This window comes from Moschus berezovskii, chromosome X, assembly GCF_049115385.1.
Source record: "Moschus berezovskii isolate FMDL1 chromosome X, NW_MosBer_1.0, whole genome shotgun sequence".
In the NCBI taxonomy this organism is placed as follows: Eukaryota; Metazoa; Chordata; class Mammalia; order Artiodactyla; family Moschidae; genus Moschus; species Moschus berezovskii.
Window position 1 is genome coordinate 140,405,572 of NC_142488.1, and position 19,572 is coordinate 140,425,143.

Genomic DNA, 19,572 nt, shown 5'->3' on the forward strand with positions numbered 1-19,572 from the left:
CAACTGTTAACCAAGAACTGCTGGCAACATGAAAAAGCAGGTTAATATTACCTTAGACCAAAACACCTGAACACAGGATTTAATGTGGTAGGTGTCCAGGTGTCTGGAGGTGGCTACTGGTCATCCTCACCATTTCCCATGTCTTCCCAATTTTACAAAATGAGCATATATACTCTTCTGATCATGGAGTGGAGAGACAGAGTAAATTAAGTATAAAAACCAACCACAAGAAAAGGAGAGGAATATGAATATTTATTAAATCTCTAGATTGGGATGGGTCTCATATTTAATAGGAAAAGACAGCAGAAAAATCACATAGGAAAAGAGCGATTTGTTTGATTACTTAAGAAAGCAAAACCCAAAATTTAAAGGCAAACTCACATGAGAGATACAAATGCCCAACAAATGTATACAGAGAACAATGATCAAGGCCATTAATAAGCAAAGAATTCAAAGCTCAAATAGGATTCTACTTTCAGCTATTATTGGGAGGGTGGGGATTTTTGTTTATTTTTATGGTCTGTATTATCTGTATGCTTGTTTGCTTTATTTTCAGTTTTACTATCCTAAGGGAGCAGGAGAGGACTAAAATGGAGGTGCTTCTGGCAACTTGGCACTAAGTGCCTATCCTAAGGGATTAATGTGAAACAGACAAAAACATTTTATCACAAAGTTGCTTATCACAACATTATTTACAATACTGAAAATCTGGAAATTTACTAAATTGCCAATAACTGAAAGAAAGTTTAGGAAATTATGATAAAACTACACAACACAATATACTATCACCAATATAAAGTATCTGTGATAACCACATAGGAAAATAGGAATATAAAACTGCATGATAAAGCACATGGTATGATTACAACAATGTAAAAAATTTACACCCCAAAAAGGCAAGATATTTAGTGACTATCTTGGTGTAAAATACTGATGTATTTTCTTACCTTTTATTACATTTCTGTTCTCCATTTTTTTCTAAAATTAACATATTAATTTTACAATTAGAAAAAAAAAAACCTTTTATTAAGATAAGGTACCCATAAGATTCTTCAGTGACGTTCATCTCATCCAAGAACGCAGTCGAGAGAGTTCAGAGCCCTCACTCTCTTGGAAGTAGAGGCATAGAAGTGGGCTGAGGCAGATGATTATGTATGGATGGATGGTGAAGGTGGGAGGGAACAACCTAAGGGCGGGCCGGGAGGGAGGGATCGGCAAAGGAGAGTCAGGCACCAGCTCACAGACTGGCCAGCCAAGGAAAGGGGTTTTGTGGAGTCAGGGAAGACTCTGACTGCTCAGCAGAGGTCTATGTAGACCCAGAAGTAGGCACTAATGGTGTTCTCAAAGGGCAGGTTCAAAGAGGGATTTCAGGAAGACACATGGATTTTGAGGGGAGCAGGGGAGGAAAGAGGGGGGGAGGTAAACTACTTGGGAAGGAGGTGGGAAGGGCTGGGGTGACAGCGATGGTGGTGGAGAAGAAGAGGTCAGTTGGCAGAGGGAACTCCCTGCTCTGCACTTATACCAAACACACGTGGCTCCTCACCGGACAAGCTTTTGCGGGCAAACAGGAGAGAATCAGCCCGTGAGAGGAGCCTTTCAACAGCCAGGTGGATCAGGTCAACCAATTCGGAGTTAACCTAGGGCAGCTCTGTTCGGTCCACTTTCTGCCACACGGAAAGGCTGCAGATATGTCTGATACGGTGCCCCAGTGCACTACCCACACTGGCTCTTGAGCACTTGAAATAGGGCAAGTGCAACAGAGATTCTGCTTTTAAAATGTTGGTTGTAATTTCATTCATTGAAATTTAAAGTCACCGGGGCTTAATGGCTACTGGTCAGCACACATGTGACAAGAGTTCTCAAAGGGCACTCTTTGGAGGAGCAGGGTCGTAAGTGCAGGCTCTCAGAACCCCACCCAGACACCCTGAAGCAGAAGCTGCCCCCTCATGTATCTGAGCCTCTGAATTAGGGCCACTCAAGATTTCTAAGATCACTGGTCTGGGTTTCAAGTAAACTGCATGAAAGACCCTCTGGCTCAAGTGAAATAGGGATTTCTACAAAGAATGACTAGAGAACCATTCATAAAATGTGTCCAGTTCAGCAGGATTGGAGAAAAGTTACGTGATGCAATGAAGATGTGGTTTCCCTAAGCCAGGTCAAGATAAGGAATGTGGTCAGCTTTGATATGTGAAAACCAGAGAGCAGCTGCTCGTCTCGATGAATGCTGGAGACGTGTACAAGTGGCTCCACCCTGGCATCAGTGTCAAAAACACAAAAAGCAACCGTCACCTGTGAGCTGATTTAGAAGAGCACACCCCTGCATGTGAAATGCAGCTGAGTTTCTAAAAGGAAACATTTGTAAAGGGAGGCCAAGGAAAGCTAAGACCTAAGGAGAGAAGAAGCATTCTGAATCTGTGCCTTCACTGAGAAAAGAGAAGACAGAAGCTCTTCCTGCAGAGTCAGATCTACATGCAAAACGTCCCCGAGCAGACTCAGCAGTGGCTTTGGTCATGCAGGTGAGAGACAGCCAGAATGAGAGTCACTCTGCTTTTTTCAGCACAGTTCAGCTTACAACTTCAGCAAGAGGACAATTTGGAGATTTTCTGATACTAAAATGTGCTTCAAGAAATAAAGAGAAAACAGATGATAGTCAAGCAGGAATTTGAAATAAAAGCTTTATAACTGTAAAGTAGGAGATAAAGCTAAATACCCAGAAAAGACATCATGAGAAACTGGACTGGATTGTAAAATTCTGCATCGAAGTGATGTGAGCAATAGAGAGGATGGAGAAGGAAAAAGAAAAGGCTGAGGGACACCATCCACAAAAGCAGAGGCTTCCAGAAGAGAAATGGGATCAGCAGAGAGGAACAAGGCCCTTTACTCCTCAAGTACAAACTGCTGGCAGAACATGAAGTCACTGAATCAATTATAAGACTGTTGTGTCACCATATACGCCTCCACTGTAGGCTTAGTAAAAAACAAAAATCTGTATTTGAAATTTTACTGATTTGAAGTAATCTTATAATATCTTGCCTTTTTGGTTACAATGTAATACAGTGCAGTAAATTTATCTGCTGTATTTTGGTTCACAAACATTTACCTTTTAAACACCAAAGTAGCACATGTAAAGAATTAGAAAAAGTTACTTTGATACAGGACTACATTAATGTTTATTAACAGAATGCTTCACTCTTCTGATGACTACTGATGACTGATCAACATGTAGTGAACATGACGTGTGAATATTCCATTATTTTTAAGATGACATGGGCTAAGCTTATTACTACTACCTGCCTTTCCTGGTAATTTTATTTAGTGAATATAGAACCACCATCTGGGGAATTAGAAATCACCTAATATAATATTAATGAATAGCTTTCACAGTTCTCAAAAGAATTTAGAATTTACTAAAATTAATGCTATTTGTAATAGCAACAGTGGACTATTTCCTTCCTGCCTCCTGGATAAATACATGTCTGCAACCAACAATCTCCAGAGAAGAAGAATGCTAACGGTTTTAAATGTCTCAATTCAGGGATACAGTTATGCCTTCAACTATTTTCCACTGTGAATAGAGATGCCTTTTAAAGATGGCCTTAGTGTCCAAGGGTCATATTACTTGCTAAAAAATTATTGTCTGCACCACAAAGTCTCTGAAATTTTTTAACTAAATTTCTCATACATGGCATGCCTCTAGTTTACTTAGCATTATTTATTATTTGATATAGAAATCAAATAATATGGTAATCACCTCATGCATTGTTTATTTTTGGATTTGAAGATTTGCAATCTTGGAAAAGTTAGAGCTAGACTTTCAGGTACTGGCATATAACATTATTAAGTTTACATTAAAAAAAAACCTAGGGTACATGTTGATATAATATTTTTAGTATATCAGGCTAAATTAGATATATTATTAAATTATCAACAAAAAAAACAGGAATTTATAGTGTCAAACCTAATTTGACATGTGGTTACATTTTGAAATGTCCTACATTTCACAAATATTTGAAGTATTATATTTCTTGAGTACATTGCTATGTTCAGTTACTATGCTCTTGACAGCTGAAGCTATGACAATTTCAACTTTCTCACTCTGTGCTTATTCATTCAATAAATAAGCTATGACTGTTACAAAAAAAATTAAAAAAGAAAGAAAATGTTCAGCCCAATTATAATGACAAAATCAAAAGTTGCAGCTGTTACATATTCTTAGGCCAAATTACTGATGCAGATTTTGACTCCCTGCCCCTGGGGTTGATTCCAATAGTATGGGTGATCATGAAATAACGAGCTCTAATTCCTTCTCTCACTAGCATTATATATGATCTCTGTGGTTGGTGAGCTCAAGGCATGAATGACTGGGGAAGGGTTCCACCCTGGGAATCATTATACACATTGTGATCCTGCAAAGGGTCAGAAGCTACAAAATACAGTTCCCCTGCATGGATGTCTGAAAAATTAGCCAGAAACTCCTGGGGATTGAAGCCCACCCACACAGTATACCTGTAGTCTACTGTGCGTATGGAATAGCCCATGACCTTTATATCTTCTAAGCTTGGCTTGTCTGAATTCCACTGAGGAGAGTCTGCAGGCCGAGGGTACTGGCTATAGGCGACCAACTCCCGGGGATTACTGCGGACATGGAGCTCCTCTTCCTCACCACGGCCTTCAAAGAGCTTCAGGAGGTTCCGGCCTTCTCTGCACAGCTCCACGTGAAACGAGGGGATGGGGCAGCGTGGAGGGACATGGAGCCCCGCAAGTCCAGCGAGTGTGGGGAAGAGAGAGAGCAGCTCCACCAGGTCCCCAGTTTGCCAGCCTGAAAGAGGAAGCACCCTGTGAAGCAGGTTACAGCCCCACACGCTGACTTGTGTTCTTTTACAGCATTTATTTTTAGCCCAAGAGCTTTAGGAACAAAGCCAATTCAGGTCCTCACCCAACAGCAGGGCAGAATGAAGGTGCCCTCAGCTTGCTGGCACTTTTAGAAATGATTTAAATGTAGGACCCACCAGTGTGTGGGAGATTCAGGCAAGGCCCAGACTGCTGGGGAAAGTCTGTTGAGGACAGTCTGTTCCCAGCCCCACAGCATCGCCCGGCCGATCTCTCCTTTCTGGGTATCTGCATCTCATCCATCTCCCTCTTTGTTGTAAAATGCAAACAACATGAAATTTAGCACAGTGACCAGTTTTTAATGCCCAGGTCAGGGGCACTCAGGATGTTACACTGTTGTACAGCCATGCCCACCACCCCGCACAGAACTATCTTCACCTTACACAGCTGAAACTGTCCCTGTGAAATGACACCTCCAGCTCCTGGCGCCACCCTTCTACTATCTGTCTCTGTGTGTCTACTGCTCTAGGCACCTCACAGACATGGAATCACATAGTGTTTGTCCTTTTGTGCCTGGCTTCTTTCATTTAGTATCATGTCTTCAGAGTCTATCCGGGTCGTAGCACGCATCAGTTTCCTTCCCTTTTAAGGCTGGATGATAGCCCATTCTATGTATGTGCCATGTTTTGCTAATCCATTCATCTGTCAATGGACACTTGTGTTGCTCCCACCTTTGGGCTACTAATAATGCTATAAACATTCTTCTACATAATTTTCTTGGAGTACCTGGTTTCAGTTCTGTGCGATATATACCTAAGAGTGGAACTGCCAAGTCACATGATTGTTGTATGTTTAACTTTTTGAGGACCCACCAAACTCTCCTCCACAGGGACTGGACCATTTCACATTGCCACTGGCAAGGCCTGAGGGCTCCTATTTCTCCACACCCTTGGCAGCATTGCCGTTTTCTGTCTGTTTTGATGATAGCCACTCTAACAGGTATGAAATGATGTCTCATTGTTGTTGATCTATCTTTAAAGGCTAAATCCTGCACTTTATTGTGACTCCTGTTAAAATTTACTGTGACTCTGGGCCATAACTCAAGCCTTTCTGGATCTTTAAAAGTTTGCTTTATATGGCTCAATTTTATTTCCAACACATTTGGCTTGTAAGTAAAATAAAAATAAAGGTAAAGAATATTTTTAAAAAGATACCTTTACAACGGCAAGGCCTGTCTAACACAACCACCTTAACCAGACAGTCCATCTTGACATCACTAATAATAGCACAGGCCACCATGAAGTGTCCCCAGTGGGATACAGGTGGAGCCCACAACCTCACAGTGTGCAGCATGTGTCCAAAGGGTTTACCCTGAATCTAGTTCTCAGGAAGCAGTCAGACAAACCCAGACTGTGGAACACTATACAAGATAGCTGCCCTGGATGCTTGAAAAACATGATTTCAGGGAGATATGGGGGGCCCAGGTGACAGCCGGCCATTGTAATAACTTTTCACTCAGACTTGAGACAGGCGTGTAGGAGGCCCCAGAGCAGGATTCTGAAACCACCTGCTTGGGATTTAACAGGCTCACTGAAGCTGTTAACATCAGGCTCACTGAGGAAAAACTCTAGGGATCAAGGCCACAAGCAAGGGGGTTTACCAAGAGAAGGTGGCAGTGTGGTGCATGATGGTGGCGGTAAGTGGGAGAAATGGTGTAGACAGATTCTGAATGAAGAGTGGCAGGAGTGCTGAAAGATTGCTCATCGCGTACAGACCGTAAGAGAAAAGACGGGCCACTATCAGCATGGTTTTCTGGCCTGGGCAACCACTGCCATTTCCTGAGAAGGGGAAGAGTGTCAAAGGCTTAAAGTCAAAGGTCAAATATTCAGCTTTGGGCACGTTAGACTGGCTGTTGGAAATCCAAGTCCAAAGATCAAAGAAGACATACAGGCTTGAAAGAAAATTTGGAAAGAAATGGGATGACAGTGCAGCAACATCAATTTATAAGCTGCTCAATACCTCCCCTCTGAAGTTTCAAAAAGGATTCTCAACCCATCAGAAGATTTCTCCCAGCAAATAAAGGGCTATGGTCATGTCTTCAAACTGTTTAACATTTTTATCAATGACATGTAAGAAGACAGTGCATGCAGCACACAGAAATCAAAGGTTCAGAAAAAAACTGGGCAGTAGAGAGCAAACTTGAAAGATCCAGAAAGGCCAGAACAATGGCCTAGAACCAGGAAAAATTTAAACAAGAGCCACTGAAGGGACAGAACTGGCGCCACACCAGATGGAGGAGCTGAGGTGGCTAACGCCCCTTGCAGAAGGCTGAGTCCCAGCCAGAAGGACGCAGGTAATGAACTTCTGCTCACCTGTAAGGGGGAAGCCCCTGGCCCCTGCCCTGAGCTCAGAGCACACTGCTATCAACTCCATGATGGCTCTCCCCATCTTGGGGTGAGCATCCCTTCCCCCTTCTGAGCCCCACATGGACAGGGGCCACCCTCATCAACTCTGGCGCTGCCGCTCCCCTGCCCTAGGTAAAAAGGCCTGCGCTGGGTGGTGAGGGGGTTTCTGTACCAACCAAAGGCACCCCTGCTCTCAGGTAGAATCACTTCTGCATTTCCATACCTGGCTCTGGCGCCTCTGAGATGGAATCAAAAGGGTCGAGGTAAGGGAAAAACTTCTCGCCTTCCACTGGAAGTGGGGCCGTCCTTCCGGGAACATAGAACATCAGAGGCACTCGCGTTGTGACGTCAAAATTACTGTATTTCGCCCATTCTCCATGTTCACCCAGAGCCCATCCTGGTTCATAAAAATGAGAGCATGACAGAACATGAATCAGCACCTCATGGCTTGCTCACTTCAGTTAGACATCACTTCATTCCCTGTTGTAAAAGCCAGAGGAAGCAAAGACTCAGCATCTAGAAGAAATTCCACTAGAATTACCACACAGAAAGGTAGAAGGTAGACTCATTGCGACTCATATCACACAAGCTCAGGTCTGCACTGGTGGGTGTGTACCACAAAAACAAGAACTGTGAGACTGGGCCACAGTTTCTCACAGTTTAAAAAGACATGTGTACCTTTTTCAATTTTTACGCAACACCACAAATCAAAGAAAATAACTTCTGGTTCCACATGCTTAACCTTGATTTCAAAACAACTCCTAAGCCTGCTTTAAAATACCTCTTATAAAAGATAGCTTGAATACCCCAAGTTGGCAATTTCCAATCACTTTGAGTGCCCTTTTTGATATAAAAAATATAAAAGAGAGAGACTGTACATTAAGTATTTCATATTAAAAAATAAACAAAATCACGTCAAGCTGCCATGTACAGGTTCAAGAAGGCTTCTGTGGTTCGGATGTAGGCAGTTCCAGGAGGGCCCTTTGGGAAGGGCCATTTGTCATCAAGTGTAAGTGCCTCAGAGCAAAAGCTAGTTTCCAGATGGCCTGGCCTTCACAGGGCTGCAGGAGCCATGGTAGCACTGGAGGAGGAAACTGGGCACTGAGAAGGGGGTTCCGAAGGTGATGGCAGATCATTAGGGAAACAGTGAAAACGTATGACACCTCCATACTTAACAAAATAATATGGGTCTTTATAAGGTGTAAGGTAGGCTTGTGAGAAATGACACAGAGAATTGTCTATGACAGTAAGTGGAAAAAACAAACCAGGAAACAAAACAGGACACAAGCACAATCGATCTTGCCGTGTTTTACGGCTATACACTATGCACATACACACTCATGACACAGAGTCCCACGCATATGCATGACTGAAGGACGGATGCTTATCTGTCAGTGCCAGTTAGCTCTGGGCAAGCGGGATAAAGGGCAGTGTGCTCTATGTGCTTCTTTCTCATCACAATGGACACATGCTATGATCGAAAACTGTCCCACTTCATATCTGACAGTATTAGCGAATTATTTTCCTGTTTCTAAGTAGGACAATGGTAGTATAGTCAAATCAAGAGCCAAATTTATTAGAGATACTGTTTAGAAAACTGAACTACCTGAGCCTGGCTTCAAAACAATTTGGGGATGGGGATGTGGGTGAGGATGAGACTCACCAACAAGACTGCTATGAGTGGATAACTGAGGCACAGGAACATGGGGAAAAGGGCTCACTGGCCCCAAACACAGCCCACAAAAGAATTCTTTTAAAAAGATGTTTTCATTATTGGGACAAGTGGGAAACTGCCTTAGAGACCCAGAGTCGTGAGCCCCAGGATCCCAGCAGACGGGACAGCGGGGCTCAGGCCTGAAGGCCATGGTGCGCTCAGTCAGCATTGTTCTGCACCCTCCTCAGTCAAACTAAGAGTCCTCCCACCCTCTCAGTGAGAAATACGGGCTCCTGCTGAGTTCACCAAGAAAGAAAGGTTAGTATGACGACCATCCCGCCCACCCACCTCCACCAGCCAAGATACTTCTTTGACTCAAAAGAGGCCTGGCCTCCATGGAGAGAAGTCCTGGGTCTAATAAGGTGAACACAAAAGCACCCAAGACTGCAGACTCAGGGCACTCCTGATTCACGGAAGAGAATACACCCCTGTTTCACAAAGTTAGGGAAGTCTTTACGGACAAGTTCAGATGCTTTGAGTGACTTGCCAGGGCCATTCAAAACACTTACCATGATCCGACGTAAGTGCCACGATTGTGCTGCTGGCCAGCTGGAAGTCGTCTAGAGCACTCAAGAGGTGGCCAACCTGTGTATCCAAATAAGATACACAGGCAAAGTAGCTCTGTCGGATTTTCCGCTGCAGATAAAAATAGTAATGCAAGTGACTACGATTTAATGTGTATGGCATACCCAGATCCAGTGCTTGTTTGAGCGCCTCTCCTGAGCCCCAGCCCTTTGGTGCCCTTGGTGACATTTTCAACAAGAACAGAACACTCATTCCCTCCCCATACCCTCGCCTCCACGTGTGTGCGTGCTAAGTTGCTCAGTCGTGTCTGACTCTTTGTGACCCCATGGAATATAACCCTCCAGGCTCCTGTGTCCATGGATTCTCCAGGCAAGAATATTGGAGTGGGTTGCCATTTCCCTTCTCCAGGGGATCTTCCTGACCCAGGGATTAAAACTGCATCTCTTATGTCTCCTGTATTGGCAGGCAAGTTCTTTACCACTAGTGCCTTCCACAGCCACAGCCAAATTCCCATTTTTTGGGCAAATCAGCAAATCAGTTATCACTTTTGGGCACAGACCACAAGATATGCCTCTTACTATCCATTTCTGTCTCCTTCACATATCCTTATGAGTCCCAGGAGATGACCATGTACACAGAAACTGACCCCTCAGCCTCCCAAACTCTGAAGTGAAGTGAAGTGAGGTCGCTCAGTCGTGTCTGACTCTTTGTGACCCCATGGACTATAGCCCACCAGGCTCCTCAGTCCATGGGATTTTCCAGGCATGAATACTGGAGTAGGTTGCCGTTTCCTTCTCCAGGGGATCTTCCCGACCCAGGGATCGAACCCAGGCCTCCTGCATTGTAGGAAGATGCTTTAACGTCCCAAACTCTGAGAGTCACGCCAAAAATGCCATAAAGTTGTATTCATATCCTGGGCTGCTCTAACAAAGTATGACATTCTTGCTGGCTTAAAACAACAGAAACGGATTGTCTCCCAGTTGTGGAGGCCAGAAGTCTGAACTCAACGTATAGGAAGGGCTGGGCTCTCTCTAAAGGCTTCAGGAGATGAATGTTCTAGCTTAGGGTGGTAGCTGCAATCTCTGGGGTTCCAGCCTCTGACCCAGCCACCCGTGGAGTCCTTCTGCTGTCTCTCTCCTCATGAGAACCCCAATCACAGTGGATGTGGGCCCAGCCAATGGCAGCATGAGCTCACACATGTCACATCTTCCAAACAAGGTCACACTCTGAGGCCCTTGGGGTCAGGACTGTCACGGATCTTCCTGAGGGACACAACTCAACCCTAAGGGTGGCCATGAGCAGGCCTCTCCTCTGGGCCGTTTGTCACCTGGCAGGAGATAATAGCCACGTTCTCTCCAACAAGCTGCTACGGCACACCCTCCCCAGACTCTCAGCCCAAGTGGCTCCGGGAGCAGAAGGTGTCTGCAGCCTGACTCTGCCCCTGCCTTTTTCATGGGAAGGAAGAAGATTGTATTTTCAGTGTCTTCCTGGGCTGCCTGCATCAGAATCCCCATGAAAACTTGTGGGGTGCATGGTGTCCTGGCCCCACTTTGACACAGAGAGCTGGAAGCTGGGAGTGGAGTCAGAGAACCTGCATTTCCCACAAAGCACACCTGGTGATTCCAACAGGAAGACAGTGTGAAAACACTGTTGTCTGCCTTCCCATGTAGAGGGTCCGTTGGAATGTTCATGTGGTAACAGAAGGGCAGGGCTGCATATGGAATATTCCAGAAAGCGTGTCCTCAACATCTGCTTTGCACTTCAGGGAAGGGGGGCTGGCAAGTCAGCAGAAGGATTCCAACTCTGGAATTGCTCTATCCCCACATCATGACAAATGGACCCCAGACACAACAGCTGGACAGCACTGGCCATGTGTGTGCCCTGCTCCCTCTGCACCAAGGCCCCACTCACTAAGCCACCTCCTGACACCAACGGATGCACATGTCAGCTTTCCCACAGAGGGGACTCACCAGGACCAGCAAACCCAGAGTTTCAGCTGGCACAGGAGTCGCCAACCACCCTCCACCTGACAGACTGTCACCTGGATTCAACAGCATCTCCCATTAGTGAGGGTCACCCAGGCCTCATCTCCACCGTGGGGCCCCAGCCAGTGAGTTCCCAAGTCTCCCAACAACCCCCTTCTTTGGAATGGGGATGCTGAAGGGGATATTTGTCGATCCACCCAGCACATCCACCCCCGACCCCTGTGCTCCACAAGACGCTTCATACATAGAAACTTGGTACCTGAAAGTCAGCAGGAATTGGGCCATAGGGCACACTGAGATTTAAGGCTTGGACGTCCTCCCGCTGCCTGAGGTCCATCCAGGGGTTGTAAGCCACCAGAGGAAGGCCAGCGGGGACCTGGGGGTCAGGAGCCAGGCTGACGTTCTCCAAGGGATATAGCTTCTGAAATTCCTTGGGGGAAAAGCACACAAAGCCACCAGGATGTCACTCTTCTGGCAAAGGCACAGGCTGGGCCTCTTTGCTCAACTTGTGATGCACTGACACAGGTGTCTCCCCCTCTGAAAGTCACTGTCACGAGATGCCAGTGCTAATGAAATCACTCGACTGGTTTCCTGCAAACCAATCAGTGACAGCTCTCTTCCCTCATAGGGACCAATGCCCTCCTATTTCTGTCACCACCTCCCCTCCAACTAGAAAACATGTGGAGAGGTGTTGCCAGCTCCCCAAACCACTCTCGTGTTCAGACAGTCACTGGGAGAGCTCATAGGCTACGATTATAACAGTGAAAGCATATGAGACACAGCAAAGGGGACAGTCTGGGAGACACCAGGAACAGCCGCAGTGCAGTCACACAGGATGTGAGTCATTCCCCCCGCAATGAGTTGTTTGACATTTATGCCACGCTGCCAGCAGGGAAGCGGAGGCTCATGAAAGCCTCAGCGCCCAGGCTTTGACGAGGCTGGTCACTCAGGTATCCTGCAGAGATCAAAATCCCAGACTTGAGGCAGGAAAGCAGGGATTTCTGTGGACCGTCCAGGCCTAGGGAGCCACTCTGCAGTTCTGGGAGAGGGGAGAACACTCACTCCCAGGAGCCAGGTTCCCCAAAGCTGGGCCAGGTTCAACCTCATGAGCAGGTCCAGGGGTAGGCTAACTCCTTCTGCATGGGACATAGAAGTGAGTCCCCCTCTGGCAAGGGGGCTGACAGGTCCTGCGAGGAAGGCCCGATGCCCTGGGCCAGTCAAAGGCAAACAACCACAGCATCAGAGAGCAGCCTCTGGTCTACATTCCCATCGCAAACGATGGACATGCTTTGTGAAAACAAAAGGATGGGCTGCTTAGGCCCAGGAAAACACAACAGGGAAAACTGAAGCATATTCTGCAAAAGAAGTGACTACATACTCTAAATAATATGCATGTAAGCACAGTATTTGAGGATCAAACAAGCCACACAGGGCCCTGTGTTTCAAAGCTCAGGGGAAAGGCAGTTAAGCTGACTAGGTTTGCACAGCCCCTGGAGGGGTGTCCCACGGACCATTGCTTACTGTGGGCTAGGGTGGCCGGCTCTGCTGCCCTTCTCCATGATGATTTCACCATCCACCCCTACATGACTCACCGTATGCAAGGAAAAACCCTCCAGTGGAGGAAGTAGAAAACCCGGCGTTTCCAACTAGATTACTATCCTAAGTCTACTTCTTGGCATTGACCTCTGAAACCCAGCATCCCACCACTGAGTATACCAGTGCCATCAGGCAGCCCTGGTGACTGGGGACGGCCAGATGCGGCCACCTTTATGATGACCCAGCTATCACAGCTGTGCTGGATCAGCCCTCAGCCAGCTCTTCACCTTGGGGTATCTGAAGGGGATGTGTGGCTTATGGTACCCCACAGCCAGGAAGAAATGACTGGCCGATGTTTTCATCTTCCCCAACAACTGTATAGCTTGCTCCGTGCTCTGCTTATCAGGCAGGGTGCCCTCAGGCACATCCACCACATCCACGGGGCACAGCAGGTTGGCATGGAGTTCTCCATCCGGTCCCCTACAGGTCTTTCAAAACAAAGCACATAAAATCAGCTTTTTAAATGCAAGAAACAGAAGCCATGAGAGTTTCACACAATCAATTCAGCTTTTTTACCTCCAGAACATTAAGTATTAGTCATCCAGACTAGACAGGCACACAGGAAGCAGTACTGAAACACAGAAGTGTTTCTTGTTTTCCAGGCAGAGGCCAGAAGTCCACCAGCACTTAGCTTTCTATTGTGTATCTTCTGTCTTTACGTCATAATTAATTAAAGGAAACCCAAGTAAACTATAAAAAAAAAAAGCTGTCTCCAACTCAGCAATAAAAATATAGACAAAGGACTTGAATACATATTTCCCCAAAGAAGACAGACAGATGGACAATAATTAATGTCATTAGGGAAGTGAAAAAAAAATGTTTTCAATTTCAAAGCGAGGCTAAAGCTTCTAAATGACATGGCTGCAGTTAACTGGATAAAGTGACAGTCGGTAGAATTGTGAGTTCCTCATCCACATCATGCACAGGATGGAACTGAACCTACTGCTTCATTTCCTAAAGTGGACACGTTGGCCACAAGGCCAATTTCAGTTTGGACCATGGTTTCTACCTCAGAAACACCCAGAGGCAGTGGCAGCTGCTGCTACATCTCGCTGAGGAGCATCCTTTCACAGGCCTGCTTTGTCCATGCCGCCCTGACCAGGACAGCCACCACCTGCCTCTTAGTACCCACTCAGCTGCCACGTTCACGTGGTCTGCAACACCCCTGGGGATGTGATGCAGTCAGACCCATCACTTTGAGAATGATATGAAGGATGGGTTCAGGGACCCGGCATTTGTGAGGCCACTAAAAGTAGGGAGATGATCTCAGGGAACAGAAGGCTTGAGATGCAGTCTTCCAACCTCACTCTGTTAACACTCAAGCCACCGGCCAAAGGTCAGAGCCCTCTGGCTTTCACTGTATTCTGAAATGAAAGTTGTCATGAATTTAGAAAATTCTTCTGCACCCCACCAATCTCCCCCAATCCACACCCTTCTCCCACATGATGGCTCTAAAAACCTGCAAGAAACATGTCATTTCTCAGCGCTCTAGCTGGTGCTCTGAATTTCTTAAATGTGAGTTTTAGTTGCATTTATACATTGCGGGGGGCGGTGGTGGCTCCTCTGAACCATCATTAAGTTTCCTTATAGACTCCTTTTTTTCATAATGCTCTCAAATTTTAAAGCCCCTATCAAAGGTCTCAGCACCAAAACACATCCATTAGGCCCAAGACAGACAGATAGTTGGAAAGCCTTTCTCCCCATCTGCACTGAGGCGCTCAGAGCACAGGTCTGTCTTCTCCCTTCCATGCCTCAGCATCTCCTCTAACCCTCTGTACAGCGCTTTATCCAGAGGGAGCACAAAGGAGCCATTAAATAAGTCTTACACATTAGAGCAGAAGCTTCTAGAGCAACGCATCCCAGTCAGCTTCTAAAAATTCAGCCACCTCTCCATTGGACCTAATGCTAAAGATCCTAACACTTGTCTCTATCAAGTCATGATCACAAACAAAAGCCACAAAGCTCACCATAGAACCAGCTAGAAAGAACATAGAATACATGCAATGCTGACTTTAATTTGTTAGACAGAGAACAAGAGGTTCCTCTTCAGAACAGTACCCCTTTTAGAGCCTCACCTTGGTGTTTTCATACTTTTCAGAGGACGGATGATAAGGTGGAACAGACCAGCTATATGGAGAATCATCACTATGATTGGAAGATATGCCTTGGGGGGAAAAGGAAAAGTCATTAAATACAGCATGGCGAGTCCCTCAATGCCCTCCCCACCCAAAATGTACACTTTGCACATAACTGGGGAAGGGCCAACCCCCTCTTCTGGCCTCAGTCTTCTCATCTATAAGATCAGGAGCTAGGCCAGATGACAAGAAGTCCCCACAAGAGCTGTCCCTCTGGGCTTCTTCCTGAGCACTGAGCACTGGACCTGACCTTGAAGAGCCCTCGCTGGCACCTCTCCCCACCTGACGAGGAAGGCAGCAGAGGCACAGGCACAACCAGGAATGGCTAGGCCAGGGGAGGCTCCACGAAACGGGTGCCTTGTTGTATGCTAACCAGACAGGAAGTGAAGTGAATGGGACTTGAACCCCTGCCTTAGGACGTCAGGTCCAGTGCTCGTTCATGACACAGAAACCCACCCAAGCTCAGTAGTCCACAGTCTATTCGGGAAAACAAAATAACAACGTGCAACACACCAGAAGGACAGCAGCTGTCTGGAGAGGAGAAGCACTGTGGAAGCAGGGAGCCCTGGGCACAGAGGGGACATGGGTCTGGGCAGGGGGGACAGTGAGGGTCCTGAACGGAGAGAGGGAGGGAGAGCCTGTGCGGCTCAGCGGGGAGGAGCTGAGAGGGCAGCACGGGTACACAAGGCGACTGCCATGATGAGCTGGGCAAGGTGGGCCTGAGGCAGAGGGCAGCAGGCAGAGGGCTTCTCAATACCACAGGCACCGAGACATGGCTCACAGACCTGCTCCAAACCCCAGCACTGCCCTCCGTGCCTGTGCAGCCTCGGGCGAGTGACCTGACCTCCCCAGCCTCAGTTTCCTCCCTGGGGAAGTGACATCCATGAGAAAACCCCACCCCCAGCCTGCCAGAGGAATAGGGCGGTGGCCAGGCACTCAGTCAAGGAGGCCAAGTCAGCCTTGAGCAGGCCCCTCCCTGAGAACCGGTTCTCGAGAGCAAAGACCCTCTTGAAAAATGTGTCTCAACAAGGGCTGCAGTGTTGCATTTGTCCCCACTAAGACAATTTCATGAGCTCATTCCTGGGAGGAAGGAGGCCCCCTTCCTGAAGCACCATCTCCTCTCCACTGTGTCTCCTTTACCGGGCTGTCCTTCCAGTGGTGCTCAGGCGAGGGTGTCAAGATGGGAGCAGAAAGTTCTAGAGATGCCAGCCTTTTGGTCACGCAACATGATTCCTGGCAGATTTGCCTTCAAAACTGGGCCCAGCTTTGCAGCCCCTCCTGATACGTGCTACGTGGGACAGAGCTTGGGCTCACAGTGCACCCCCATCCTCCCCTGGGAAGGGAATCAAGGAAGCTGCCACTCCAGCTTCTCAGAAGAGGAATGGGAGGATCAAAGATGATGAATGATTTGCCCGAGGTCAACTGCACAGCTAAGCAGTGGCAGGATTGAAGGCAGGAGGAGAAGGGGACGACAGAGGATGAGACAGTTAGATGGCAGCACCGATTCAAAGGACATGAGCTTGAGCAAGCTCTGGGAGTTGGTGATGGAAAGGGAGCCTCGTGTGCTGCAGTCCATGGGGACGCAAAGATTTGGACAGGACTGGGTGAGGGAACAACAACAAAGCAGTGGCACAGCTGGGACTGGAAGCCTGGGGCCCGCACCCCAGTGCTACTGCCCATCAGCAGTTCACTCTGCCTCTAGAGATGCTTGTCCGTTAGAAGGTGGAAGTGAGGGAACCTGAAAACAAGGGGGACTAAACTACTGTACATGTCTCTTTTAGACCACTGTGCTGCCATTAAAAATGATGGTGTGAAGAGTTACTATGTGGGAAAATGTTTGTGCTTAAAACACTCACAGTATATAACTGTATATACAGGAAAATCTCAAATCAGAAAAATAATGCTCTCATCAAAATACTGCTCTTCTCCATGTGCTGCAAGTACAAGTAATTTATATCCTTTAGTTTATACTTTCCTTCTTTTCCCCCAACTTTTTGCAAAATAACCACGAATTATTTCAAGGTAAAAAAAAAATTAAAGTATGTGCTTCAGCATTCTCATTTTGGCATTAAAGAGAGCCAGTTCACCAGTTTGTGTTGAAGGTCAGAGATGTTGGTACCAGCTCACTCTCCTCTTTCTGAACTAAGTCACAGACGGTGGGCATTCAACTCCCACAAAACTGCAGCCTCTTCACTGGGCAAGTCAGCTGCTGCTGCTAAGTCGCTTCAGTCATGTCCGACCCTGTGCGACCCCATAGACGGCAGCCCACCAGGCTCCCCCGTCCCTGGGATTCTCCAGGCAAGAACACTAGAGTGGGTTGCCATTTCCTTCTCCAATGCATGAAAGTAAAAAGTGAAAGTGAAGTTGCTCAGTCGTGTCCGACTCTTCGCAACCCCATGGACTGCAGCCTACCAGGCTCCTCCACCCATGGGATTCTCCAGGCAAGAGTACTGGAGTGGCTTGCCATTGCCTTCTCCAGGGCAAGTCAGCAGAGCTGCCCTAATCTTACTTTGTTGCAAGGAAGCCCAGGGTACAGGGGGTCAGGTGCAGAGATGGACTCACGGGCAATGCTGACCCCTGCTTCCTTCCCCCCATCACCAGTATCCGAAAGGAAGAAAAAGCTCTTCTACCATTTCTCATTTTGGGTGAGAACACAAAGTCAAGGTGAGAAGTGCTACTTTGGACAAAGAAGTCAGTGACTAACAAGGTGTCCACTGAGCCCAAAAAGGCCTCTGCAGAGAGCGCTCCAACCCCAGGAGGGGTCTCCAGTCCCCAGGCATGAAAAAAGAGAGAACCCAGACTCTGCAGGGCAAGCAGTACCAGGGTGAAAGACTTTTCCAACCGACATGGTCACGTAGCCGTTCTCCTTGAAGTACTGGGGGATGGTGGAGAAGTTTCCAGCGTGCACCCTCCAGTAGGAGTTGAAGTCATACAGGCGGGTAGTGTCTGGTCTCCTCCCAGTGAGGAAGGACACGCGGCTCGGGGCGCACACAGCTTGCTGGTAGGGAGCAGAAGCAGAAGGACACGTCCTCAGAGGAAAACAACGTCTGGCAGCTAAAAGGTAACCAGGCAACCTCCCGGGTCCTCGGCTAACAGCTTGGCGGCTGAGTCATGCAGATCTCAAAGCCAACCAGCTGGATTTGGGCCTCATGCCAGAAAAAAGTCTTTCCCGAGAGGAGCAGAAGGCCTCAGCCCCTCCATCCAGCAGATGACTGTGTCCTTCTGCCTGATGGCGTCTGTCAGGGGCCCGGAGCAGGCAGGGTCTTTGGGGGCACGAGGGAGGACCCCATGGCAGCACCCACTCCTTCTCAGCACCAGGCATTCCCCAATGTGGGGAAGAAAGCTGAGCAGGACTGGCCTGAGCACGACAGGACCAAGGCACACCCTCCACCCCAGGAGAAGTACCCCTTGAAGGCAACCAGCTGTCTTGCCAGTGGACAACCAGGTTTTCTCAACCACCATTTTCCAGACCATGGTCCCCTATAATAAAGAGACGCCATCACACAACCCTCAGTGCACAGTGGGAGGGGGGCACACCCAGAGGGGCCCAGACATACCTGCGCAAAGGCATTCTGGAAGAGAAGGCTGCGGGAGGCCAGTTGGTCGATGTTTGGGGACTTTATGAGCTTGTTCCCGTAACAGCCCAGGGAGGGGCGTAGGTCATCCACGATGATGAGAAGGACATTCAGAGGATCTGCACGGGGGAGGGGCTGCAGTGAGATCACCTGGACTGACACCTAATCACCACCAGTGGCAGATGCTAGGGTACCAAGAGGCCTAAGGCTGGCACCGGAGCCTTGACAGACCAGCCAGCCAAGCCAGGGAGAGTGGAAGCGGGCGCACAGAGGAAGCCCCAGTCCTGGGTGGCAAGGTTAGGCTCTGGCCATGGCCTCAAGCCTGGATGAGGGAGGGAGGGAAGGAAGAAAGAACAGGGAGTGAGGGTAGGAGGGAGGGAGGAAGGATGGACGGAATGGCAGGAGAGAAGGAGCGAGGGAGTTAAGGAGGGACGTAGCCAGGGAACGAGAGACGGAGCCCCGCAATCGGGACGAAGGACGCACCTGTGGCGTTGCCTGGCGCCGCGGGTCCGAGGGAGGCACAGACAGCACCCAGGACCAGCCCAAGCCATAGCAGGGAACGGCTGGGTGGCGGCATTTCTGCCCCAGAGCAGCCGCTCCAGGGCGACGGCGACAGGTTTCGGCAAGGCCGGGCCGCCCCCGCCGCCTGTCCCTCATCGGAAACCCGGGAGAGCTGGGAGGCGGCTGTAGCCGCCGCACCGGCCCGGCCGGGCCGAGCGCGAGTACGCCTGCGCGAGATCCGGGTCATAGTGGGCGGAGCCCTGACTCTAGCGCAGCGCCCGCCCGCCCCTTGGCCCCGCCCACCTG

At 48.2% G+C, this 19,572-nt stretch overlaps 1 protein-coding gene across 1 annotated transcript; it reads right to left on the minus strand.

The window, feature by feature from the left end:
* Nucleotides 1-235: 235 nt before the first annotated feature.
* Nucleotides 236-19,494, minus strand: IDS (iduronate 2-sulfatase). Its single transcript, XM_055438547.2, has 9 exons — nt 19,249-19,494; nt 18,748-18,884; nt 18,011-18,188; nt 15,131-15,219; nt 13,283-13,483; nt 11,719-11,889; nt 9,459-9,585; nt 7,459-7,632; nt 236-4,819 (listed from the first exon to the last, which is right to left on the minus strand). Exons 1-9 carry the CDS (start codon nt 19,340-19,342, stop codon nt 4,347-4,349), a joined length of 1,644 nt encoding a protein of 547 aa, XP_055294522.1. The 5' UTR covers nt 19,343-19,494; the 3' UTR covers nt 236-4,346.
* Nucleotides 19,495-19,572: the final 78 nt, after the last annotated feature.

Coding starts and splice junctions, on each gene's coding strand:
- IDS (XM_055438547.2), bottom strand. CDS start 19,342: ATGCCGCCACCCAGCCGTTCCCTGCTATGGCTTGGGCTGGTCCTGGGT. Junction 9,586..11,718: donor CAATTCCTGCTGACTTTCAG/GTACCAAGTTTC, acceptor TTTTATCTGCAG/CGGAAAATCCGACAGAGCTA. Junction 7,633..9,458: donor GGCACTTACGTCGGATCATG/GTAAGTGTTTTG, acceptor TTTATGAACCAG/GATGGGCTCTGGGTGAACAT.